The 14950-nt window shown below is 36.1% G+C and overlaps 1 protein-coding gene across 5 annotated transcripts in view; it reads right to left on the reverse strand.

Annotated features, from left to right (window-relative positions):
* Positions 1 to 5994: 5994 nt before the first annotated feature.
* patj.L (PATJ, crumbs cell polarity complex component L homeolog) overlaps positions 5995 to 14950 on the reverse strand; it is a 132950-nt gene continuing 123994 nt past the window's right edge. For all 5 annotated transcript variants that reach the window (XM_041590399.1, XM_041590401.1, XM_041590400.1 and 2 more), the window contains 7 exons: positions 14313 to 14430; positions 13524 to 13561; positions 13312 to 13434; positions 12745 to 12849; positions 7883 to 7980; positions 7053 to 7176; positions 5995 to 6178 (listed from right to left, as the gene is read on the reverse strand). In XM_041590399.1, coding sequence (XP_041446333.1) covers positions 6032 to 6178; positions 7053 to 7176; positions 7883 to 7980; positions 12745 to 12849; positions 13312 to 13434; positions 13524 to 13561; positions 14313 to 14430 — 753 coding nt within the window. In that variant the 3' untranslated portion in view covers positions 5995 to 6031. The remainder of the gene's footprint in view (positions 6179 to 7052; positions 7177 to 7882; positions 7981 to 12744; positions 12850 to 13311; positions 13435 to 13523; positions 13562 to 14312; positions 14431 to 14950) is intronic.

A 14950-nucleotide genomic window follows, 5' to 3' on the forward strand; every position in this document is an offset into this window, starting at 1 on the left:
TTCATTTAAGACATCTACAGGGTTCCAAGGCAAGGATCAATACCTAGAGGCTTTTCAACTTGAATTTGCTGTGAAGTGCAATTTTATTTGGTCCACTGTATGGCAACAAAGGAGTTAATTACATTTTTCCCTGTGTCTGTATCAAAACCATTTTTCTGTGTTCAGCACGAGTCTCCTTCTTCCCCATGAGTACTGACTCACAAGGCAGAGTTAAATAAATGATCACTTGTGTTGCTGTGCTGACATTGTGAAGTGACAGTGCATTGTTAAATAGTAAACAAACATGACAGGTTCGTACTGTGCTATTATGGAACTCCGTCAGCAACAAAATATTGCTCACAGATAAAATGTACCCAATATATCAACTTGTGTTTTACTGTGGTCGTGTCATTATGGATAATGAACACCTGTTTCAAAAATACATAGAAAAGACAAGGACTGTAACGCTGTCATGCTGCAGCACTGGAACTGCAAGCAGAGAGTCCATTAATCTGTGAGCGGAGGTCACAAATGTCAAGTGAAAAAAACGCACAGGGACTCTTCACTTTAACAGTACAATATTGTCACATTAATGGAAGAAATTTAACTTTGTGACAAATTTCCCAGCGTCTGCTTGATAAGGTAAGTAATTACAGCACTACTTCTAAGTTTCAGCCTGTTACAAATGTGTGAATTTGTACTATTTGTAACTATGGTACCAAAAATAATCACTAGTCAATTTTTCAGAATCTCCTCACCATATGCTAAAATCGGCATATTTAAAGGGAGTGTCAACTCAAAATCATTTTTGCCTCATAAAATAATGATTCAAATTTGCAATATACATTCATTACACATTTTCTATGGTTTTCAAGTTATTTGTATATGTATGGCTATCGAATGCAGTCAGGGCCGGATTTACATAGCAAGCGCCCCATCCCCTACCTATTCGGTCAAATTTTCATCATCGGGACCAGAGCAATGGGGAGTGATGAATGGGAAATTAAAAAACAATCGTATCTCCTGCACATCCCCAGAGTTTCTGAGCCAATGTGGGTGTGGTTGGGCAGCATACTGCCCCCTTAAATCCTGCCGCCCTAGGCCCAGGCCTTGGTGGCCTCTCCACAAATCCGGGCCTGAATGCAGTATTTCTCTGTCCCTTTCTATTCTCTGCCCTGGCATCTCTGTTAGACAAGGCACCTGATAAACAGACATGTCTTTGCTGGGAAACAAAGACTTTTGCAACATTGTGTAAAACGTAACAGCCAGGAGTTAGGCAAATGCTGCTTTCAATAGCAATTGTTTTTACTAATAACTTTAAAAGCACTGAAAATCTTTAATAGATGTATAATGGAAAGTTGCTCAGAACTATTTTTTTTAAATTATTATTTTGGGGTTGCCTTGCCTTTAAGGGTGGTAAACTTTGTTAAAGGAGAAGGGAAAGCTACCAAAGCAGTTTATTGCCAATATATTAGCCACAACAGTGCAAGCTATAACTCTATATTTATTCTGCAGAATGCTTTACCATAAACAGCTCTAGAAGCTCTCTTATTTTGTTTAGGATAGCAACTGCCATATTAGCTTGGTGTGACATCACTTCCTGCCTGAATCTCTCCCTGTCCACTCATAGCTCTGGGCTCATCGTACAGCAGGGAGTGGAGGAGGAGGGAAAGGGAGAGTAACAAACTGAGCATGCTCAAGCCTGTGCCCTGAAGGTTTATGCTGAAAGAAGGAAGTCTGATACAGAAGCCCATGTGTACACAATAGAAGGAAAGAAATGCAGTGTTTCTTTTGAAAAAGGACTCAGAGCAGCATTACTTTGAGGGTTTACTGGTGTATAAATATAGACCTTTCTGATGAAGCTTACTTAATTTTTGCCTTTTCTTTACCCAGGGCTGGAACTAGGAGTAGGCAGAGTAGGCACGTGCCTAGGGCACAAAGCAGGGGGGCGCCAGGCAAGCACCTTATCTGCCTCTCCTACCCCCTAGTCAGGTCCCCGCCAGGTTCAGGCTGCACAGCAGAAGAGGGGCAGCGGATTCTCAGCCAATACGTGCTTGTGTGGCCCTTGTCTGAGGTGCTACATACAAAACAAACAAAAAAAAAAACTTGTGAATTAGAAAAAAAATATTCTGATCAGCTTTGTAATTGATTTTTTTTTTAGTGATTACAATGCATGATGGTAATTAATGCATAAGGACAACAAAGCCCTGAATGAAAAGCTGACCAGGTTGTAAATCTTAAACAAAGCAATTCTTCACTGCCTAACAGCACCACACCATGATGCAAACATAAAGAATGCTATGTTTGAAAAAGGGCCTTTTACAGCTGGAACCTTGTAGTGCATACATGTATAAATAAAGCCCAGCACAATTTGCGTAGTCCTGTCTGCGCTTCTTCTCTCATAATCCTATTTTTTGTATAAGAAAAAAAATGCTTTCAAAATATACCATTTAATTTGCACTTTTTTTGTGTAACATTTTATGCACAATTAGAGAAACATTATATGTGAGCGAGTGTATGCCTTGCAGAAGTAGTCAGGCACTTGACTAATTATCTCATTTATTGGAGTAGCAAATCCTAGATTTGTTCCCTGTGATCTTTTTGTTTCTAAACCCTGAAACGTAAAATCAGTTTGTTTAGTGTGTCATTGATTTACATTATGGAAAAAAATATATAAAATATGCTGTTTGTACAAGTAGGCAATCCCAATAATTGAATATTCTCTAATTTGAGTGGTTAAACAATGATCCTAAACACAAGTGACTCAAAAGTGACAAAAATGCCCTGCAATTGCCGAGTTAAAGCCCTGATCTCAATCCAACTGAGGAATGCTAGCTTCATATAACTAACCTGAACACTGTAAAGCAAACCTGCAGAAATTGGATACAATTCTTTTAAACTGCTGGCTATTATAATAGATACTTAACACTGATGTGTTTGCTGGTTTCCTGCAAAAGGTTATTAAAACATAACTCCAAACTCATCTGGTACAGGTATGGGATCCAATATCCAGAAACCCATTATCCAGACAGCTCAGAATTACGTAAAGGCTGTTTCCTATAAACTCCATTTTTTTCCAAATCATCCAATTTTATAAAAAATTATTTCCTTTGCCATGTAATAATAAAACAGTACATTGTACTTGATCCAAACTAAGATATAATTAATCCTTATTGGAAACAAAACCAGCCTATTGGATTTAATATTTGCATGATTTCTAGTAGACTTAATGCATGCAGATCCAAATTACAGAAAGATCCGTTATCTGGAAAACCCCAGGTCCTAACAAAAGTTAGATTATTTGTATATTTTGTATATTCCTGTTTAGTCAAGTCAAGTCAAGTAGTCATTAGGGTCATTCAAAAAAAACCCTTAAAAGTAAGGTTTATTCTTAAAAGATTATATTTTTAAAAATAATATTTGAGATTTTCTGAATAATTCAGAGACTGAATCCTTGATCCACTACTCTCACTGGGCAATAATAAAACACTAAAAAGCAAACAAATCAATGAAATAAATAGAAATTGAACAACAAAAACTTCCAAAGATGTTAAAAAAAAAAGTTGGTCAGTGGGTGTAAATATATTTTTTGTCTTATTAAATTTTCAGAGGACCACAGACCATTGCAGGAGTGTGGTGACAGATACCAAGTTAGTAAAAGTAAATACTGTTATGTTTGCTCATAGGCACTTACACCGCAGGAATTAACTTGGCCCCCGCTCTGGTTGTTGCATTGGAGCCAAACAAAAGCTAACTAACCCATAAAATCTAGCAAAGTGTTTCTCAACTTGGAGTTGCTACTGATTGATGTAGATTCTGTGCTACTGAAAGGGTTAAGGAGTGCGTATTGAATATTCATGCAAACAGCATATTTCTTTGTCTGCAACTAATGTGCAGCTGAGACCAAGTGAAGTGAAAGAATTGAACAAGATTCATGGGTATTTTCTCATATTCATATACATTATGTAGCAAACATAAATGTTTTTTATTATACCAAGGTAAATAAAAAAATGTTGTGTACTAATATAGCGCTTTAATGTAGACAACCCTAGTAAATGTTGAAACGTGTAAAAGGAACAACTCCAGCAAAGGTTTTAGAAAGTAAACTCTGTAGGTTTCGTTGTTTAGGGCTGAAAAGAAATTTGTGTTGTAAATTATTTTATTTAGAATTTTTATGCCTAATAAAATATTTGCTTTACCTTGTTTACAGAAAGTTGAAATACAGCCTGGCTATTCACAAAAAAATATCGGAATGCGTATTAAAATAAATCTATACACAAAGCAATCACCTGAGCAACTTTAGGCAAAGCACATGAAAAAAGCAGTTTTGCATTACAGGACAAACAGCTTTGCAAAAACTATAGAAACAATTGTATAGACAAATTTGTGGAACAGCAATAAAAATGGCAACAGAATAAGCAACAGTTCTCGCACCATTAGTTAAAGAAGACTCCTGGATCTGCATGAACAACATTGTGTACAACGAAGTATAAAAACACATCTATGGGGGCACACTCACATGAGCATTGTGCAATTTCCACTTGGGTATATGATGGGGGGTTTTGGTGCTGTGTTTTTAACTACTTTAAAACAAATGGAAGTACCTGAAGAAGTGTTCTGCTGTTTGTTTTGCCTCAGCTATAGCTCCTACCACTTTTATACTCAAAGGTTAATCAGACAAAGCCCTTTCAGGTTGCAGTTTTTAAATATAAATGCACTTGTGATTCCAGGTCTTTGCTTTTTAAAACAATGGGGAGAGACATGCAAGCCATTGACCTTAAATGGCAACTAAAAGCCTGAATTAATTCAGTTATTAAAATTACTTTTATGGCATAGGGCTACTATGCCACTTCCTTTGCCAGCAACACTCTACTACAGTGGTGTCACCAACCAGTGGATCATGAGCAATATGTTGCTTTCTGACCCCTTGGATGTTGCTCCTAGTTGCCTCAAAGCAGGTGCTTCTTTTTGGATTCCTGGCTTAACGGCAAGCGCTTAGTTGCATAAAAACCATGTGTACTGCCAAACAAAGCATCCTGTAGGTTGCTAGTCAACATAGAGGCGACCAAATAATCAATCACAACCCTTATTTGCCATCCCCAGGAACTTTTTGCATGCTTGTGTTGCTCTCCAACTTTTTATACATTGGAGTGTGGCTCATGGGTAAAAAAGGTTGGGGAGCCCTGCTCTACCACATAAGTATAGCAATTGTGCAGATTAACTCACTTCCAGTGTTACACCGGCTCAGCTACCCTTCTCCTGTTCTTCCAGGCAAAATCATGTCACACAGGTACAGATTAACCAGTGTCATTGAAATCATGAAACCTGCACCCAAGGTAGTGTCCTGCAGATATACAATGTCCAAGAGCTGGAGAAGGGTGGTGCTAGAGGAACAAGGAGAGATATGTTTTGGCTGCAAGGGTTACTAATTTTTCTGTAGCTTAGAGCTGCTGGCCATAGGAAGTGGCACAATATATTCATATAACCAAACTTACTTTTAGCCTTTAAGTGCCTTGCATGTATGAAACAGTGATCATTGGATCATTAAAAAAATAGTGATCAGTAGATGCACAGTACTATATAGTAAAGTATAAGTTTGACAGAGTGAATTTAAACAAATGATGCAAGCCTGTTAACATTGTTCTTTATTACAGATTCCACAAATTTAATTTGCCTGCAGTTTTAATTTCTAAATAAGGTTTCAATCTGGTACAATATCTGCAATATATATATATATATATATATATATATATATATATATATATATATATATATATATATATATATATATATATATATATATATATATATATATATATATATAATATGAAAAAAAGGTTGTCAATTACATTTTCATTGGTAACACAAAGCATATTATAATATTGGAAGGTGGAAGACTTGTCACGTTTTAAGACAGTAAGGTAGTGATGTTTCTGTGCTTTACATTTCATCAAAGAAGCAGCAATACATGGCAAATTATTATTATTATTTTGAAGACACGGTAGCTGTAGCGTCAGTGATTAAGGAAACCAATTCATAGAATGGTTAAAGACTATGACAAAACACTTAACGTTACATTTCCTCTTTGATTCTTTAAAATTCCAACTGCTTCATCATGAGTGACACCCTCTAAGCTCTCGCCATTAACCGATAAAATCTGGTCTCCCCGTTTCAGCCTCCCATCAGCCACAGCTGCTCCCTGGGGTAGATAAAAAAACACAAATATTCTAATGTTAAAAGCAGGTATAAAACTTATATAAATGAGGATAGAAATTCGTGGAAATGATTTGCATAGAAAATAGGTACACCATACAGCTAGGCTTCAGGTAAATTCAGGGGGAAAATAAGACAGGATTTGTTTAGTTACAAGGTGAGAAGGCGAAATGAGCAAAAAAAATGTTTTTTGCCCATAATGTTCTTTGTCCTGTTCTTTTGAATCTGCATGTGTCAAATGCAAATCTTTGAAAAATATAGCTTACTGTACTAGAGGTTCAAAGGTTTGTGTTATCCAGGAAATGTTTTCAATTTTTTTAGGCTCCTTCTTTTATATGGGAATTTGCACCTTAGAAATATATATATATATATATATATATATATATATATATATATATATATATATATATATATATATATATATATATATATCTCTAAGTATATTTTGCATGTGAATATTTCATAGAATGCTTGGGTCAAATATTTAAAAAAATGCTCTTGAAATCTAGCAGCATATGGCAATCTTGACATTATACCATAAATAGGATACCCGTACGGTTGGGTATTAGAAATCTCAAGCTTCTTCTAAGACCAGATTTTTTTTAGTTTGTAAATGCACTTCTACTCAAGGTGGGGAGTTTTGACTAGAAAAGTTCTCCATGGAAACTTTTAGAAAACAGAAGAAATTATTATGACAAAATATTTATGCCCAGGTTTCCTTGTAACAGGCTCTTCCATATCCTATGGAACCCTCAGTTACCATACAGCATAATTTGGGAGCTGCTTTTGCCCTTAGGAACACCACATTGTTAAAGGGCTACAGTATATATGCGAAAACAAAGACATAAGCACAAGTTCACCTTTGAAAATATTGTTTTGACATAAATTGGCAGATCTCCTTGTGGACTTCCATAACCACCTACAATGCTGAACCCAAGGCCATCTGCGCCCTTCTCCAAATGAATAGTTTTTGGTACAGGTGATCTGAAAAATAAACTTAATCAATAATCATCTGCTTCATAACTAAGGACATTTGAATATTATCATCATCTAATGTTTATCCATGCTCAAAACACATGGTCAGGAAATACTAAAGTCTATGTGCCCTCACAAAAATTAGATTGAAAACCAATTCACTTTCTATGGAGTGGTCCATGTTCTTCACCATCCCGATTTCGTTTTTCAACCTCAATAAAGGCATTTAAGGATAAACACATTGCCTGTATATTGTAAGCCTTTAATCTGTATAATATTTTTGAATTATTCTGCATGGAAACACAAAACATGCTCATAAAACTTAGAAAACTGACTAGCCCATTTTCTTTCTAATCCTATGTATCCTTTGCATCATTCAAGTTGTACATTTTTACATTCATGGTGGTGCAAAGGATACCCTGGATCATGGAAAAAATGCCACCAGATGAATTAATTAAATGCAGTAAAGCACCCTGGGAAAGCATGGTTTTTAAAAAAAGAGGCAGGGAAAAGGGCAGTGATAATTACTTGTAAGTTTGCTTAGATCCTATCTTTCATTCTTCTTAACTGTTTGTGTGTGTGTGTGTGTGTGTGTGTGTGTGTGAGATGACATATATATATATATATATATACACACACACACACACACACACATACATATACACACACACACTAAATGGTTTGTTGTTAAGCATGCTGAAATATGGTTACTTACTCTCCATCTTCCACCTGGTGCTCACTGTTTACTCCCTGGCCCAAAGACATGCTTTCCAACTGGCTTGCAATTGCACTAATATTTGTGTCTGCCACAACCTAGAAGAAGAAAAAAAATATGCAGCATTTGGAAACAAATAAAGACTTTCTGGAAGAGCAGTAAACCAGGAATTGAAACTGTCTAGATCATTGTTCAACTATGTTTTTAAACAGGCTTTCCACTGATGAGTTAACTGTTTACACAACTGTAAACAAGATTAAATGCAAACTCTCTTATAAATCACTAACTAGGAGAATGGGGGGGGGGGGTGTTGAAATAGGCAACTAGAAATAATGCAGTGAAGGGGAAAAGGGACAATAAGCAGCTGTTAAATACATTGGTCAACCAAAAGAAACAAAAAAGAGAAAGATATACGATATACATTTAAGTACCACTTTTTTCTGAACTGAAAATGTGTCAAAATGGACAATATTGTCCCCAGTTCTGCCTCTTGGATATACAGTCATATGAAAAAGTTTGGGAACCCCTCTTAATTCTTTGGAGTTTTGTTTATCATTGGCTGAGCTTTCAAAGTAGCAACTTCCTTTAAATATATAAAACGTGCCTTAGGAAACAGTAGTATTTCAGCAGTGACAAAGTTTATTGGATCAACAGAAAACAAGCAATATGCATAACAAAATTAAACAGCTGCATAAATTTGGGCACCCCAACAGAGATATTACATCAATACTTAGTTGAGCCTCTTTTTGCAAATGTAACAGCCTCTAGACACCTCCTATAGCCTTTGATGAGTGTCTGGATTCTGCATGGTGGTATTTTTATCATTCATCCATACAAAATCTCTCCAATTCAGTTAAATTTGATGGCTGCCTTCTTCAAATCATCCCATAGATTTTCAATGATATTCAAGTCGGGGGACTGTAACGGCCATTCCAGAATATTGCACTTCTCCCTCTGTATAAATGCCTTTGGAGCTTTTGAAGTGTGTTTAGGGTCATGGACAAATTTACTTACCTTCGTCATAGTTTACTTCACCGTACTTCGCCAGGCGTAGATTCGCCAGGGTTTCGCAAATTCACAAAGATCCTAAGTTGCGCACAAGTTACCGATTGTTTGCGAAGTTGAAAAGTAGCGATCGGAAATTTGCATACAGTGTGAAATAGAAGTTTGAATGGACGTTTATGCTGCAGCAAATAAATAACACTACACAAGCCCAGGGAAACTTAATTAAAATTATATAGAGGTGTTCTAATGCCCTACACATGTGCCCACAGTATGGTTTAGTTGCCATATGTTATCAAAAGTAGGGGGGGAAGGAGGGTACCCTAAAAAAACGTTTCCGTTCTTTTTCAGCCTATATAACGTAAAAAAACAGCAGCGGAACTTTTTTTTTTTTGTTACAAACTCCTATCTACTCTATTGCACTTCGCCTGGTCTGACCTGGCGAAGTAAACTCTGGCGTAATTTGTGTAGTTTCGGCCGTTTGCCAGAGTGCAACTTTGCCGTTAGACTGCGCAGTTGCGCTAGTCTATCTACTTCGCTAGCGAATTTTCCCCTGGGACACTTTTAGTAAATTGGCGAAGTGGCAAAATGACCTAACGCTGGCAAAATGTCGCTACCGCCAGTTAGTGAATTTGCCCCATTGTCTTGTTAGAATATCCAACCCCTGCGTAACTTCACCTTTGTGACTGATGCTTGAACATTATCCTGAAGAATTTGTTGATATTGGGTTGAATTCATCCGACCCTTGACTTTAACAAGGGCCCCAGTCCCTGAACTAGCCACACAGCCCCACAGCATGATGGAACCTCCACCAAATTTGACAGTAGGTAGCAGGTGTTTTTCTTGGAATGTGGTGTTCTTCTTCCGCCATGCAAAGTGGTTTTTGTTATGCCCAAATAATTTTTGTCTCATCAGTCCAAAGCACTTTGTTCCAAAATGACTGTGGCTTGGTTTAGGTTTGGGTGTGCATTTTAACATCACTAACTTGCAGGTCTTTGGAGGTGATCTTTGGGTTGTCTGTAACCACTCACAATCCTCTGCATATGCCGCTCCTGTATTTTTCTTGGCCTGCCAGACCTGGGTTTTACAGCAACTGTGCCTGTGGCCTTCCATTTCCTGATTACATTCCTTACAATTGAAACTTCTTAGATAGCTTTTTGTAGCCTTCCCCTAAACCATGATACTGAACAATCTTTGTTTTCAGATCTTTTGAGAGTTGCTTTGAGGATCCCATGCGGTCACTCTTAAGATGAGAGTCAAACAGAAGAACAACTTAAAATTGGCCACCTTAAATACCTTTTCTCATGATTGGACACACCTGCCTATGAAGTTCAAGGCTTAACAAGCTAATCCAACCAATTTTGTGTTGCCAGTAATCAGTATTGAGCAGTTACATGCATTCAAATTAGCAAAATTACAAAGGTACCCACATTTTTGCACAGCCAGTTTTTCACATTACAGTTTTTTTTATGGTTTTTCAGTTATTTGTATATGTATTGCAATTAAAAGTAGTGTTTGTCTGTCCCTTTCTAGTCTCTGTGCTGGTGGCTCAAACTGTTGATACAATGTAAGACAAAGCAGCAGACCTGTCTTTGCTGGGGAACCAAGACTTCTGCAACATTGTTTAAAAAAGGAACAACCAGAAGTTAAACAAATGCCGCAATAGCAATTGTTTTTGCAAAGAACTGTAAACGCACTAACATTTTTTAATAAATGTATATTGGAAAGTTGCTTATAATTGTGTTTTCTTTTATTAGGCAAATTTTTATTTTAGGGTTGACTTGCCCTTTAATAAACACGGATTTGGGGATTTTTGTGGATAAACCATGTAACTGTAGACAGAGTCAACCAAGTGGCTACTACAGAAATTAAAGTACTGTTTTGTATAAAAAAAAAAGGCATTAAATCAAGGGAATTTGAATCTTTATAGATCTCTGGAAAGGCTTCGCCTTAAGTGTGCAGTCCGTGGTCATTAAGATGGTACATTAAAGAACACTACAGGCAAATAACAGGGAATAGGAAATTAAAAAAAAACACAGAGGTCACAGAATCTGTAAAGGCATAGTGTAAAACAAACCCAGCTGCTCATATACATAAATTCCCTGAAATTACAGAGAGGTGGAACTGCTTCACATGGATTCTGTGTCATGGAAGATGTGTAAATTGACATATGTAGAGGCAAATACATTTTTCCAGGAGGCACTGCAATATTTTCTTGCAAAACTAACATGTCAAGATAAACTGAATGGTATTCCTAGTAAAAAGTAAATGCTCAGCAGTGCTTTTCTGGCTGCCAATGACCTTGTGGTTTAGGATGTACTGAAGGATAAGATCAACAGACATTAATGGGTCTGCTACTGGAGGCCATACCTTCTAGGCTTTCCACCCTTATCTCATTACAACACCTGCAGAAAGCAGATTAAATTGAAGAGGAGCAATGAAGCAGCAGGATAGGATGATCACTCCCTTGAGACCCTAATCTTCTGTTTTCTAATAACATCTGTACAATCCGTAAATGTTCTGTGCAGAACATACTGAAATAAGCATTTCCACACTACTGCACACAATTATCTAACAGTTCACAACAGCCTGTTTTGAAGTTGCGTAACTTGATAAGGAATTAAATTACTGACATGACATGTCACAATTATAAACCTGGTAACAGTATTTGTTCTCAGTTTTGATCCAGGAATATAAGGAAGAAAACATTTTTGTCAGTAATTAAACGTATAAAAACAGCCCTCAATTGAAATTCTAACTAGGTGGTCAACACAATGTAACAGGAAGGAATCACTTAAATGCACTTACAAATAAGACAAAAGGGATGTTTAAAAAAAAAAAATTGTTGTTGCCGTGTCTGTACTGCTTAGCTCTTAGATTTGTAATATGGTGGCTAGCAGAAATAGCACTTTATTTTTGTAAAATCATTTAAATAGGATTATAGTTTAAAGTGGACCCGTCACCCAGACATAAAAATCTGTATAATAAAAGTCCTTTTCAAAATAAATATGAAATCCAATTTCTTTTTTTTATTAAAGCATTCATAGCTGTTGTAAACGCATTTAAAAATATCAGCTGTCAATCAAATATTGCCTGCCCCTCCTCTATGCCTAGGCATAGAGGCGGGGCAAGCAATTACTTTCACTTTCCATTCAGCACTTCCTAGGTGTCACTGCTCTCCCCACATTCCCTTGTTCTCTTTAATTGTGTAGCCAGTACAAGGGAATGGACATCAGGTCCCCTATTCTGGTGCACAAACAAGATTCTGAGAAGATGCAAGGCTTGCCTTAATAACAGTGTCCACAAAATGGCTCCTTCCTGCTTGCTATAATTATGAATTCCCAGACTGATGGAAACAAGATTCAAATAATTTATACAGCGTAAATAAAGTTCATTTTGCATGACTAACATGATAAAATAGGATTTTAAATAATTTTTTTGGGTGACGGGTCCCCTTTAATGTTATTTGCAAAGGTAAGAAAGGCACATGGAAAATGGTCTCAAGAGCCTTGATATCATTACTGTTATAACATAAAAGTTAACACTGCAAGCTGTGGCAGTCCAGTCAAATGTGACGAATATAATCACTTTAATACAACCAGCAGCCAACCATTATACGAATAATCATTCATATAAAATTTCCAGCATCCTGCAATTTCAGATTGAAAACATGAACATTCTTATCACATCTGCAACAGAGTGATTTTGTATGTGTTGTTAAACTACATGGAGTGCCCTCTTGGAAAGCACTTACATGTGCAATGAGCTTTGCTGCCAGTTGGACTCTACAGTCTCTACAGAATGACAATTATCTATGTCTCACAGCTGAAACATCCAAGGCCTTACATTTATCACCATACCTGCAAAACAATAGTTCCAAATGCATGCTTCAGGATATTCACCACTTCCGCATGCGACAGCCCATCCAGTGGTTGTTGGTTAATACTGACAAGCCGATCTCCAACCTATACCAGACAAGCCAATGAATAAAACATACATATCAGTATTTATTACAGAAGGAGGTGATGTAATGCAGTACTTGGTATTTTCTTTACTTTGCAATTTAGAGAATATTTCAAGATTAAATAAATACAAACTAACCACCTTGATGATTAAAAAAAAGCAGCTTGGCATAACAAACTATTAAAAACTTTGCATCTGCAACAGGTAGCTGAAAATTTACAAGCGAACAGTAATAAAGTCTATGAAAACACAGTTCTCACCTATGCACTTTGTTTTAGTCTAAAGGTTATTACCGTGTTTGTCCTTAAAAGTGTGATGAGAATGGGGCTTGTTTGGGGTTTTCTTCATTATGGTTAAATATAGTGAAACATGTAGGATTATTTCACTTTTATTAAGACAAAATATAAATTTGTTGATGCATCATTACTGTTCATAGTCACATGGTGATAAATACAGATACTTACTTTTAATTTGTGTGTCCGAGCTGCTACACCGCTAGCTTGAATCATGGCAACAAAAACGGGAATATCTCCCAATGGGCTGCCTTTCCCTCCTGCAATACTGATTCCAAGAGCATCATAAGGACCCTAACAAAGTGTGAAAATGGAAAATAATGGAGTCATTGCACATTTACTTCCAAGCTCTTATTATAGCACCTCAATTTTTTTTTACTTACTCTATTTATTTCCACAGTTCGTGGCTCCATTTCTGTGCCTGTATTTAAAAAGAATGGACATATTAAATACTTGTTCACCAAGAAAGAAAAGTGGAGCTAAATATAACCAAAGCAGAATACAAATGTACATAGCACTACAGTAGATAGACAAGCACAAAAGATGACACAAAAAGGGGCTGGCTCTGTAGATATTTTCTCTGAAGACTTAGGCATCTTACTATATTAAAGTTATTTGAACTACAGCTATATACTAAAGCCTTCTCTTTTGTAACACTGCCATGCTGTCAGTCACACAAATAAATAGAGATAAGCACAATAAAAAGATCATAAACTTGATTTAGAAAGTGAATTTCCAAATAATGGCACTCAGAGTAAGTATTGAATTATTCGCTTATACTGACCCCCGCCATTTCTTTGTTCATTTAACTGTCCAGTGATTGTGAAAGACAAATTGAAATTGCAACAAAACATCAGAAAACACAAATAAGCAATGGTCTTGCTGTCCTTTTACAAAGCTCTTGTTAAGTATCAAATAGTATAACGTTTACCATCAAAACAACAATATTTAAATTTTTAAATTTAATTACATTTTTACATTTACAAGGTAAAAAAGGTAAAAAGGTTTTTACCCAATACTTTGTAAAGCATACAACTAGTCATTTGTAATGTTCTTTTTCTGCTATATTTATTTCTCTCAGATATGAACTATGCATTTGTCTTTAATGCCACACAAAGCACAGACACAATAAGTACATGCAACTGTGCAGGTAATCGAGCTGTAGTATTTACCAGAATATCTTTGGGATGAGTCTGTAGAAGATTTCTTGGAGCTAGCAAAGTCTTGCATGTTGGAATTAACAGGATTTAATGATGGAGGAAGACCACCATGGGAACTCTTTTGGTTGATCTAGAACACAATTGAGTAATATTGTCTAGTTTAAATGGTGCACACAGTAACATTTTTAACAGAATAACAATGATATCCTGACAGTAAACACTTAAATTACCATTTTCCACATTTATTTATGTACTGTGAATTTGTATTGTTTTATATAAAGTGTTTTAAATTTACTTTCATGCAATTGAAATATTTATTTATATTTGTCTAGGTGAATGAATAGATATGCATTTTGAATTAAGCTGCAAAACAGCATTTAAGATATGAATCAAAGCAAATATATATTAGCAATCAATAGTTATACAGAGTCACAATAAGGAATGCTGGGACCTTATTGCAAAACTTTTTTTTTAAAGGGGATCTAACACGAAAATGAAAATTTAATATAAGCTTCATCTCACTGAAATAAGACACTTAATACAATCAATTAAACATTCTGTACCATTTAAGAAATAATTAAATTAGACTTTAGTATCTCACTCTCCCCAACCTGTCACTCTTCATGCTAAGGTCTGGGTCAGAATTCTAT

Source organism: Xenopus laevis, chromosome 4L (genome assembly GCF_017654675.1).
Source record: "Xenopus laevis strain J_2021 chromosome 4L, Xenopus_laevis_v10.1, whole genome shotgun sequence".
In the NCBI taxonomy this organism is placed as follows: Eukaryota; Metazoa; Chordata; class Amphibia; order Anura; family Pipidae; genus Xenopus; species Xenopus laevis.